Source organism: Perissodus microlepis, chromosome 19 (assembly GCF_051167445.1).
Source record: "Perissodus microlepis isolate ML-2025 ecotype Zambia chromosome 19, ASM5116744v1, whole genome shotgun sequence".
Lineage (NCBI taxonomy): Eukaryota > Metazoa > Chordata > Actinopteri > Cichliformes > Cichlidae > Perissodus > Perissodus microlepis.
The window spans coordinates 28,596,191-28,608,649 of NC_140479.1; the positions used below are offsets into that span (position 1 = coordinate 28,596,191).

Here is a 12,459-nt window from a genome sequence, read left to right on the forward strand (position 1 = left end):
CAAAAGTCTTGAGCCACCCGTCGTTTCTTTATGTTTTGCTGGAAACGTGTGCAAACATACATGCGTGTGTACAGCTCTAACGAGCTTGAAAGTCAACATTTGGTGTGACCACCTCTATTCACCACGTAAGCTTTTATCTACAGTTTCTTTAAGTAGTCTTCATGAATAAAAAAAATGCTGACGTAAATACCTGAAACGTAAACTAACCGTGGGAAAATTAAGTTCCAGTTTCTCCCCAGTCTGCTCCATGCTATTAGCTCGTTATTCCTCGTTCCACCGCTAGATGTCGCCAAATCAACGGCCGCAGCCCCGCGCGCTCACCTGAGTGTGCCCAGCCTCTGTCAGGTGGGACCTCGGGTTGACTGCTGCGCGACTTTTCTCGGTAGTCCCACTTTTTGCTTCAGTGAAGCGTCCGCAGACAAACGACGCTGACAGCAGAGGACACGCTCTCCTGGCACCTTAAACGCGAGGGCTGAAGCCGGGCGTGCAAACACATCCAGGCTGCAGTTGTTTCCTGAAGTTTAACTTTTCACGGAAATGCTTCACCTGGAGTTTTCCTTCGGGCGCTGAAAGTTTGGAGTTGGAGAGCGAGGGCGAAGCAGGGCGACGCTTCAAATGGAGAGCGGCTAAATCAGTCTTTAAAGTTTTGTTACGGTACGTCTGACACTTCTTTTTTATCTGTCGAACTTAAGCGACAGATTAATGGCTACCTTATTGTGTTGGCATTATTTTTATTTATTTATTTATTTTTTGTTGAAATTCCTGCTGGGAAAGTCCCTCGAAACTGAGCTGTGGCGTGAATTTTAGGAGAAAGGGTTTAATATTCCTGCATAGGAAAAAAAAAATTAAAAACAGATAAGGATCAATATGATTGACTGGCTTTTGAAGGCGTGAAGAAAGTAGGTTTAGAAGTGAAGCTGTTATATCAGCACGATTTTTTTCTTCCTAATGCAGGTTTTTAATTATGGGCAGCATAAGTACGGTAATTTTAGCCCAGAAGTAAAGAAAAACAGTCCATGCATGTCAGAACCAGGGATCTCAAGTCTGTTCAAATAAAGTTTGGTTCAAATTGCAACTCCATGGCTAGATGTTGAGTATAGGCATGTATGGAAAACAAGGTGTGGGAGAGTTGCTTCTCAGCGTTAAGGGATCCTATACAGAGGTAATCTAAGACCTGTAGTGCTTCTCTTAGCTATGGAGCTCGTGACAATGAAGGGTATTGTGTTGGGTCCAGTCACTGATCCAGTAGCACACTTTTTACGGCATAGTCCCCTGACACTTCTTTTAATAAATGCCAGTTAACACGCACTTGATAACCCACTGCTTGCTGATTAACCCGAGGGAGATAACACGACCACCTTAGGACTCCCCCTCCCTTTCCCCCTTTTGGCTGTCTGCTGCAGCAGCATCGGCTGGACTTTGGTCTGGAATGAGCTTCCAATAATCAAAACTTCTCTGAAAAACCAATCAGCACTTTCAGTTGTTTGGGTTGTTGTTTTTTTTAGCTGCAGGTTTAGCTGTTATACCTTTCTAATAGGTGAGGCTGAGACTGAGCCATTTGTTTAAAAAGGGCGTGTCACATACTGGTGCTCCTTCTTGGCCAGCCTGCCATGCTTGGGCTTGTACCCATTACAGGTGCGTTGTGTAAGCACTTTTGGATGCATGGCGGAACCCGGTAGAAACCCGAGATTTGGGGAGGGGAGCAGACGTTAAGGCAGAGATGAGATGACAAAAGGCAAGGTTGTGAGATGTGAGGAGAGGGCCGGGATGAAGATTACACTGGGAGCTAAGGGGTGTAAGTGCACTCGGATCTTGGGTAAGCAGACAGGTAGGTGCAGCTGTTCAGCTGTGTGCTGTGGTTTACACGTGACTGAGATCAGTGGAGGAAAGGGGAGAGCTGGCGGTCAAGAACGGCAACAAGAGGAGCAATCGAATGGTGCAAGAGACAAAATGCGCACGAGTGTGTGTGATCACAGAGTGACTGATTTCTGTGTGTCATGCAGGCCTGCAGAGAACGGAAACGCCTGACTGATGCGTGGAAGAAAGCAGGGCATTAATCAGAGAGATTAACTGATGATTAAGTTAATCAATGAGCCCTTATCAAGAGATGAAAAATCCAATCAGTGGCTGTTAGCCGGCCATCCAAGTCATCATGATTTACTCAATTTGGGACTGAGGCTGTTTACTTTAGTGTCTTTCTGAGGCTTCACATAAGTTGTGCTCTAAGCTCTTTCAAGTGTTTTTATTCCCACACTTGCCAGTGCCAAGCAACTGTCAGACGGAGTGAGCTTCAAACTGAAAGGATATTGTTTTGACTTGGGCTGAGCGGAGACACAAAGATGCCAGGATGTATTTTTAAACCTCGCTGTCCAGCTGTGTTTGCCTTTTCTGTGAGCTGGTCACTGCTGCTGCACAGCAGTTTCTTTTTATCTGCATCTGACCTGTCAGTCCAGAGGTCTTTAAACTCTGCAGAGACTGCAGTCCAGACTTAGACCCCCAGCAACCCCTGGAGGCAAAGCAAACGAGACTTTGTCGCAACTCGCCAACTTTCCAGACTTTTTTTCTCTTTAAATCCAGCTTTTGGATTGAAAAAGGTAAGCACTGCCATTCACACCTCTAGTTAAGATGATCATTTAATAGATATCACTTTGCTGTTGCCCACCTACAGTACCTCCATTTGCAATCTGCCCTGTTTCCATAGAAGTTAAAATATTGCATAAACACAGGGAACAACAATCTGGGCCAGCGCACACAACCACACATTATAATGTTATCTCAAAATGACTTCCATGCGCCAGCCATTATCCATTTTTCTTTCATGGCGCTGTGTCCTAGAAGGCCACTGCATGGGGTGAAAAAAAGGGGAATAGGTGGAGGGGGTGAGGAGGTGTGTGTGTTTGATGCTGGGGGGGGGGGATGAAAGCAGGATTGGAAAGAAGAGTTCCTCAGTCGGTAATTATAAATCTCTCAGGAATGCAGCTGCTGTTCTTACCAGACAAGCTGCTGCACGGCTACAGCGGCCTTGCAGCATGCCAAGTTGCATTTCCTTCCACAGATCTCTCTCTTTCTCGCACACACATGCACGCATACGTGCACGGACCATCTGTAACCGCCTTTAACCTCATAGCATTTTGGTTCATTTGTGTTATTATTGCCTTGCGGCGTTATTGTGTTTATTTGTATGACAGTTTCCTGAAACCGTACCCTTTTTGGAGCAAACAGAAGGACCACAAAGATGTCATCTTTCAGCTCGAAAGATTGCATCTATGACATGTGTCTTCATGCTCCAGGTCCTGGATTGAAAGTTCTGCTAGACATTTGGAGCCATTATGTATTCAAAAATGTTTCTATTGAGTCTAAACCGAAAGAGGAGGTCGCTTCCTTTATGGTGGGTGTATGGTGAATGGTTTCCTCGAGATTCCCTCGGCCCATAAAACGTGTCTCATTTCACCGGCTGTCCCTGGTTTCAGTTGTGAAAACCGCCTTGAGCTGTAGGAATTAAGTATTTCCAGTTTGTCTCTTATAGTGGCCACATCATCCATCACAGCAGCAGCGTTTCTTGCACATCAAGTGTTTGCATGAATATGCAGAGTTCTAGTTCAGGCAAGGCAGCTTAAGTCTTAGCAGCACTCTTCTTTGTTTGATAATGCCCAGAGAAGACAGCCAACGCCCTGACAGATGCCTGCAGGTGCTGAACAGTAACACCAGTTTTCTCACTGCTAAACACTTGCTATTTAGCTACAGAATGGCTGTAAGTGTGAAAACTGTTATTTTCCAAACTGGCTGTTACTGTAAACAACTTTCTGGTCTTTGAAAGAAGACTGGAACAGATCCAAAGCGCTCCTCCTCTCTCTAAAGGAGAATGAGCTTGTTGGTCTATTATGTTTCCTCTTCCTATGGTGACTAAACCATTTGCAGCCCGATCTTAACCTTGCTTGCTGCCAGCTGAGCAGTCGTGCCATGTGAAACCAACAGGTCAGGCATTAGATGTGAATGGCCTTCTGGTTAAACTGAGCCAGTCCTAGTTCAAACAAAGGTGGCTGTCTGTATTATTGCCACACCCTCTTGGCTTTGCCTTATCCCTGTGAGGCAGCAGAGTCTGCTCCATCAGCTTCCCTGTATGACTCACTGCAGTCAAAAGTTACACTTCCCCAAGCCCCCTCCTCCCCTCATCCCCCATGCAACTACTTGTGAAATTCCTATTGCTCATATTTACGTGATAAGACTCCAGTTTAAAGGGAGTGTTGTGCGAAGTCGCTGTAATGCACAGATGGCTGTTGGAGTAAAAAAAGACAACAGTGATAGTTGTATTTGTGATACTCCACTTTGGCTCTGATCTGCTGAGGGTGTGTGCGCTTAACTTTAGTGTTTTGTTTTTTATTCCTGCCACAGCTAGCTTTCCGTCTTTTTTCTCTCCACGCTGGTTTGTCAAGGGAAGATGTTTGAAAGCTCTGTGAGCTCTGTGGGGTATTATCCTTAATTTGTAACCACAGTTACAAAGCGCTTTGCCTCAGGCAAGGCCGGTGTCATTGCTTTATGTTGCTGTAACTTAGCTGACCTGCCCGTTTAAATGTGGACACGAGACCTGGATTTGTTCTGGAATTCAATTTCCCGAGCTGGCTTTGACTGTTTAACCACAACATTGAAACCCACCTTCCTGATATCATTTAGGTCTCCCTCATGCCCATACTACAGCTCTTTATTCTAGGGGACATGGACAGCTTTGGTCCTTGTAGGGTGGGGCCTTTGTGGATCAGGTTTGTTGCAGCATATCCCGAACAGACAGAGAAGGAAGAGCATGGAAGTCGGGGTCAGTACCTTGTACTGTGTTGTTAGGCAGGTTTTTTTTTAGCTAGGACAGTGAGGGGTACAGATTTCAGAGGTGGCTGTGTATATCAATGATACACCCTCTTGTCTTTTCCTTGTCGTGATGAGGCAGTAGACAGTGAGGAGACAGTGAGGAGGACTGGACAGGCTGCAGCAAGATTTTCTTTTGAAATCAACCAGATGAGCTATTACAGTGGGAGACATTGCCATGCTGGGAGTTCTGCTGACACTGAGGAGTGCCATTGCCATGGAGTTGTGTACTTGATCTGCAGTAATGTTTGGATGGGTGGGACTGTGTAGCACCAAAGTGGTCAAAAACTACAAAATAAACAAAGAAATTCCATAAAATGCAGCAAAAACAATATATTGTTAGGAATAAAAGTAATCTTTAATTTGTTTGATCTGTAAAATGACTGCATATTTATTTACCTTTGAACATATGTAGACACTTGTGTATCTACTTTTTCTATTTAATTCTCTATTTATAAATTTAACTTTGAATGTACTTGGACATAAATTTTTTTTTTTTTCTTTTATATTTCTGCTTCATTATGCAAATGAAGAATGATATTCAAAGTTTGTCATGACGTCAGCTTTAACAACAACATTACAAAATAGTTAAAAAAAAATCAACAAATTACATGGGAAAGTAAATTTTAACCAAAGATAAACAAAAGCTAATTTAAACAAACGTATGTCCTTTTGATTAATTTCTCATATACTGTTTGGTGCATTAAATTGCATATTAGTCATGTATGTACTTCAGCCGCCACCGGTTTTAACATTGCAGCCAAATGGCGTATACTGTAGCGGTCGGTAGTGCATAATCAATAAATCGTCTTTCCAGAAATGCTCAGTCTATTTGTCAAGAGTGTGTAAACTATTATCAGCTCCTGTTTACTTCATGCTGGTGTGTACACACTGCTGTCAATGTCAGTCGCTCTGCAGGTATTGACACACCACGTTGAGGTTTGCTGCGTTAGAGAGGTATCTCCTGTCCAACGCAAAGCTTGACGTCTTTTGTAAAGGATAAGTAAACAGCGTGTTGGAACACATGCCTGCTCTGGCAGGCTGGGGTTGGGTTTAAAAACCACAGCAGGTTTTGCGTGCGCACGCGCTCGTTTGTGTGTGTGTGTCAGAAAGAGAGAGAGACGTGTAGAAAGGGCACACAGCTGTTTTTGTTTGTAAATCAGCTTATGTCTTGATTGTGATCTTTTCTGAATATATTATACACACAGATGTGCTGTGTCACTACAAATCCTCCCAAATGCTCTGATTTTAGATTCTTTTGAGCCCTGAGTTTGTGTGTCAACTGTAACAAAGGTTTGGTGTTTAGTAATTGCTGGGGCAATAAAGCAGCTCTGTAATTAGCATTTTGACGCTTTATTTTGAAAAGTAATGGTGTGTTTAAAGCTTATTTGCTAGAGAAAGAATTGTGATAGAAATTTTTAAAGTCTAAATAACCATTTAGTAAATTTCCTGATGAAAGAAAGAAAGAAACAGTTACTTTTTTTTTTTTTTTTAAAGGAAACTCCACTGTGTACGTCACCAAATTAGATTTGTTTGTAAAATGGAAAATTGCAGGTTGCAATTGTGGCATGAGTCAACTCTTTGTGACCAGACTGCACAGACAGTGATCAGCTGGGTGGTCTCGTCTACATCCTAGACTTCTTAGTATTGCTCTGCTCCCTCTGAGGTGGAAGTAACACGAGAAGTTGTTGCACTCCCCTCTTCTCCCATGAGAGGCGTCTTGATTATTGGTGGCTGAAGCCAGTGCAGATGCATGGATGTTAGTCATGCCCTAATGACTGTAATTTGGAGCAGGAGAAACACAGGGCTTAGTGCGGGGAGAGGCCTCGTACTTTTCTCTGAAAAGGATGGATACCCTTTCTTTTTTACTAGCCTTTCACTGCAGCTCACTCCTCATGGGGCACCGGCTACACACACACACACACTGGCACTTTGTCATTTCAGATGTGCGGCAGTGGATAACAAGTTCAGCTTGTCCAGATTAAGATAACAACTCCTTCAAAAACACCCACATTATGTATAATGTTTAGAAAAGCTTTGAAGCTCTTCAAGTATTCATCTTAAGCCTCTCAGACTGAACTGCATACTTCAGGCATGAGTTCGGGTGCAAACTTCTTTCTGGTGAGGCCAGAAACGTAATTAATTCTGTTCTTTCTTCCATATAAGCGGCATTGTTTGGACTCAAATATCTCTGCAAGGACTGGCTTCATCAAGGATGAGTGCTGCCATCCAGATACTGCAAGTTGGAAGTGACGTCACTCTCCAGTTAGCACGTTCCAGAAAAAGCTAGGAAAAACAGGATTTGTTTGGGTTCTTAGCGAGGTAAAGTCATTCAGGTAGTACTAGAAATACAGCATAATACTTTCATGGACAGAACCTGATCAGTGCTCTGCATAAAAAGACACATCGTCTTTTAATTCAAGATTTAAAAAACAAGCAAAGAAACAAACTAAAAAAAACCCCAACTACTGTTTACATTCAGTGCTTCCATCTTCGATTGCCAGCTGGGGGTTGGTTGGTCTGCTCCAACTTTCTGAGTGTTTGAGTTCAGTGGGCGTTCTACAAAACATTTCCGGATGGGAACTCGGAATTTCTGAGCTCCAGTCACATTTTTGTGTCCTTCAGGATAAATCAGGGGACTTGAAAAATATCACCAGGTCAGAATTTAAACTGTTCATGGAAATACTTACAAAACACCCTGAGGGGTGTTCAAACATGGCCAGGCTTTCTTTCCAATAGCTGGTTTGACAAAACCTAAAGTCCTAATCGGAGGCAACAGATATCATGACAGCGGTTATCAACCTTTTCTGTTTAGACTGGCTTTCCGCTTCTCAGGCTCCGTGCACGGTCACATAGAAAGGTGTGTTACACACGTCACATGACTCTTCTTCCACATTAAATAATCCCTATGAGTGTCACATACTCACAGTTAAAGTTAGATAAGGATACAGTGGTGATATAAATGGGTGAAAAACAGAGATAGAAAACCGCAACAGCAAAATTCCACACTGTTGCAATGAATGCATGACGTCAATGCTACAGGAAAACACTAATCTTGGGATATAATGCACCGAGGCACAGACTGCCAAAATAAGTTATATTTTTAACCTCCATATTGTTCTGTTTATCCAGTCTGGGGTTGTGTGAGGCAGGTATCTGTCCAAGCTGTCATAGAGTGAGAGGCAGGGTACGCCCTGGACAGGTCGCTAATCTATCACAGGGCACACACACATAGAGAGAAAACTATTCACGCAGCCAATTTGGAATCGCCAATTAACCTAACCACATGCATGTGTTTGGAGTGTGGGAGGAAGCCGGAATTCCTGGAGAGGACTCAGGCAGACACGGAGAGAACATCCAAACTGCACACAGAAAGGCCCCAGACTACATCTAAACCCAGGGCTGGTATGCTAACCACTGCACCACCATGATGGCCGCTATATTAGCTATTTATAATGTTGTTTATTTCTAATGTGACAGCTGCACATTAGAACTACGAAACGGAAAACCTAATATATTTAAACATTAAAGGTTACTGTCCCACAGCCTCATAAAAGAGACATGGATATCGCTTTAGTTTGTGACAGATCCAAGGGAAATAATTTTTTTTCTAAGTGGGAAATGCCACGATTGGGTTCTAATCTGTGCTCTAGAAGCTGCAATTCCAGCAGTGCATCTTCTACTTAGATTCAAAAGCAGCCACAGTTGATGCAAGTCTGAAGTCACATTGGAACTAATTTCACAGTCTTAGTGCAACTACAGCAGGAGCATGACACCCCCCCCCCCCCCCCTTTTTTTTTTTGTAATATAAAAGTAATGACCATGGGATGGTCAAAAGGGATTGGGATGCAGACCTTAAGACCTTGATCCACATGTTAGATGTTTTTTTTTTTTTTAACTTCTGGGATTACTTCCCAATTGGTGTTTAACACTCCAAATTTAAGATTATATTAGTTTGAGTCAGGTGTAAAATTATGTTATATATTCCTTGTGTCACTTTCTTTACTCATGAGAATCCTACTTTGTCAAGATTTGACCCAAGACTAAAGAAAATGTTACTTAATAAACAGAATGTCAAACATCTGGTTTTAAAAGTGCACATCTGCTTAAATATCTTCCACATGATGCACCCAGACCAGAGTCGTCTCACTTCCCTGTTGCAGTTTTGATAATGAGAGGCTGTTTTGGAAAAAGTCCCGTTTGTAAATCCTCAGAGAACACGACTTTGGGTTTGTGTGGTTTAGTTTCATGTCAGGTTCAAAGTCTTTCTAGAAACATGTTTGGCTGTGTTACTCACACGTTACTTAAATCTTTTTGGAAAAAGCAGCACAGCAGCCAAAGAAACAACTTCTGCCTGAACTTTGTCGGGATTCATAATTTACTCGCTCAGACTCAACTCCCACATTCCCTAATTCTTTGTCTGCTTACAAGTTCCTGTCATCTTAAGAGTTTGTCCCTATTTTCAGACTATGATTTTGACATAAGCATCTAATAAAAACCGCAGCTGGAAAAAGTCCAGTGTAAGCTTACAGATCCCCAGGAGCAGGGCTGGGAAATCTGCCTCAGAGTAGGGAAGTTTAACAAGGTGACAGGCGGAGGAAGGAAGCAAAGCGATGAGCTCATTCAGTGGGTGATGAATAAAACAACAGTAAAGGAAAACAATGAGGGATGACAATAAAAAGTGTGTGAATGGACACACTCACTGGTTGCTGTTAATTTTGTGTCTTTTTGCTCTTCTTAGCGTGCTGCTGTGCCTGTATGTATGCAGTGCGTGAGCTTACGGGTGTGGCTTTGTGAATTATGACTCCACGTTATGGAATGAAGGGAGCGGTGCCAGTTCTTTCTTTGTAGAGCTGAAGTTTGGTTTAGAGGCTGGAGGGGGTCTGTGTAGGATAGAGTGTGCTGGCCGAATGAGCAGTGACCACGGAGACACACAAACACAAACACAGGAGGAGTGGTCTGAGTAAAATAGACTTTGCTACCAGGGATACATGTTGGATATATTTGTAGTCGTTTTTAGGTTTTGCTGCCCAGAGTTGTGCCTCTGTGCTTATGAAGAGGTTACATTTTCTGTTGTCTGTGTGGTTGTTGCTTTGGATCTACGTTAGCCACCAACAATGTAGCAATTGTTCTCCCTGGTAATCATTACATCATAAAATCAAGCTATTGTAAATACATAATTAGGCAGCTGAACCAATGATGCAAATAAATGCAAGGCTAAAAGTCCATCCATCCTATTATCATGAATGTCATATTTTTACAAGTGCACCGAGGGACTCTATTTAACTTTGACCACTGACCACTAAGTAGAAATTTGTGGCAAAGGTCAAGGACACCAAAGGCCTCACATAACATCATTTTCATTCCAACGTTTGCCACGAACATGATTTTAACTTGATGAATTGATGACATTATTTATCTCTGAGGTCAAAGGTGAAAGGTCAGCTACGTTATGAAATGATAGCTCATCATTAGCTAGTGCCATAACAGAGGGGCCAGTGCTCATCTTGAAGCTGTGGTTACAGTATAAATGTTCTAATGTCATGGTTGCAACTTTGTGCTGACCAAGTTTAGATACACCTAATTCCTTCCTTCAAAGTCTTGCCTGCTTGTAATATATGAACCTGGATAGAAATGGATTCAAACTGTAGCTTGTCTGGTCGGTGCAGGCAAAGGCGTTAATTCTAGATTTGTAGTGTCAAGCTTTTCCGAAAGCATTACCGCAAGCTTTAACTTGAAATGTAAACAACACACATGTGGAAGTATATGACAATAAGGGATATTTATCTTTTGATTTTTTCAGGAAATCAAACTAAGAAAATACACAGACTGAATTTTGGAATTTCTTGAGTTAAAGGGTTTCTATGCTGAACCCAACTTTCTGTTATGCAGTAAGTTGAGTTTTCTTAATGACAAGGCAGCTCTGACAAGTAGTAAAGGTAACATTTTGTCAACTTTTCATTCAAAACTCACTGTGACTGATTTATCACCTTAAGTAGGCCTCTACCCTCTGCAAGCTGATTGTTACTGTGATTGGGGAAAAATAGTGGGAGAGAGTTTTCTGGTCTTTCATTTATTCTCTCTTCTTGAGTGCTGGTGCATGTGTTGCTTGGATGAGAACTAAAATGTAATATCTTTCCTGTTTCTCAGGGTGTAGCTCCAGTGTGAGGTGGGATGTCAAACCGTGACTCACTGGGGTTTGGGGACCTGCTTCCCCAGGACGTGGTCAACATTTTTGCTCACGAGAAGCACAGCAAAAAGGGGCGGAAGAAGCGCACTCGTTCCCTGGGTCGCGCTTTGGGCTGGCTGAAGGGTAAGAGGAGGAAGAATCTCAGCCTGAGTGAGAAGAACCCCGGGCTGGGTCTTGCTCTGGACCTGGCTTTGGATGGGCACCCTGCTGGGAATCAGGGTGGACACAAGGGAGGACAGAAGTCTGGGAGGCAGGCTCATCTGCAGGGCAACAGCCATGGTAAAATCCCACATGGTCTCATTTTATGAACTATTTTAATTATCAGTCTAAACATTGTTTGATTTTAAGTTTCCCATTGTGTTTTATACTTTTTATTTCATATTATTTCACCTCAGAACTCAAAGAGTTTTTTCTTGTCCATAAACATATAAATTACGTATAGCTCAGTCATTCAGTAAGACAGTCTGTAGTTTCTCTTCTACTGCATCTTAATTTAAGCAGGTTAGTCACAATTTTGGACATCTAACCATCCTTCATAAAGTCTATTCTTGCACTGCAAATTATAACATAAGGTACCTTTGACAGACATGTAAATCCAAAACATAAATCATGCTTATTGTTGTGCTGATAAATTCCCCGTCTCCATTGAGGCTGTGCCAGTTGATCTACATTTTGTACTGACATGAATCAGGCAAACATATACCTGTCAGGAAGGAATGACTCTTAAAATGTAAAGTCACCCAGACTAAGTACATTACGACAAGGTGAAGTGATTTGTTGTTGCACCAGTTTAGAGCATTATGTTCTTTTAATGTGTCATCTGTGATGGATAAAGACAAAGTCCTGGGAACCGGCTTGATATCCTGCGTATTGGTTCCCAGGTATGTTTGCTTGCTTTCTGAAGGGATGTTTAAACAGACTGACTTACTCCTCGCCTTCTGACCTTCAGCACACTTTGTTTGCTGTGAAGAAATCTGTCCATCCTGTTCTGTGACTCCATTGCTTGCTTACCTCGTCTTCAGGTTACATGGGAGCACTGTGGCACACTTTCAAACAGGACAGACTCTAAGCAGATAGTGGGGTTTAACCTCACAGTCACCAGCTTCAGTAAAGGCAGTACACAGGATACTCGCAATCTCTTAAAGGGGACCTTTTTTGCTTTTCTTTAATTTTCTGTCATCTTTGTAGTATGCACTGTTAAAATGGTGAATGTGCATATTAAACAGAGCCCAAGCCTGAAATAATGAGGACATGTGCAAGTGATCCTAGTAAACAAAAGCTAAACAACATCCCCACCTATCTGCTGTCAAGGCATTCAGTTTGTGAGAGGCAGCCAGTGAGAAGATAGCCTCCCCCTTGGATGACTGCTAGGGGTAACACTTGTTTTTGAACTGAGTGGCTTCTTTCATATT

General features: G+C 42.5%; 1 protein-coding gene across 2 annotated transcripts in view; it reads left to right on the forward strand.

Annotated features, from left to right (window-relative positions):
* Positions 1 to 383: 383 nt before the first annotated feature.
* LOC146366283 (uncharacterized) overlaps positions 384 to 12,459 on the forward strand; it is a 30,652-nt gene continuing 18,576 nt past the window's right edge. The window contains exons 1-2 of one of the 2 annotated variants that reach the window (XM_084914998.1): positions 384 to 654; positions 11,008 to 11,326. In XM_084914998.1, the coding sequence (XP_084771124.1) occupies positions 11,032 to 11,326 (295 nt within the window). In that variant the 5' untranslated portion in view covers positions 384 to 654; positions 11,008 to 11,031. The other variant, XM_084914999.1, reaches the window with a different exon arrangement.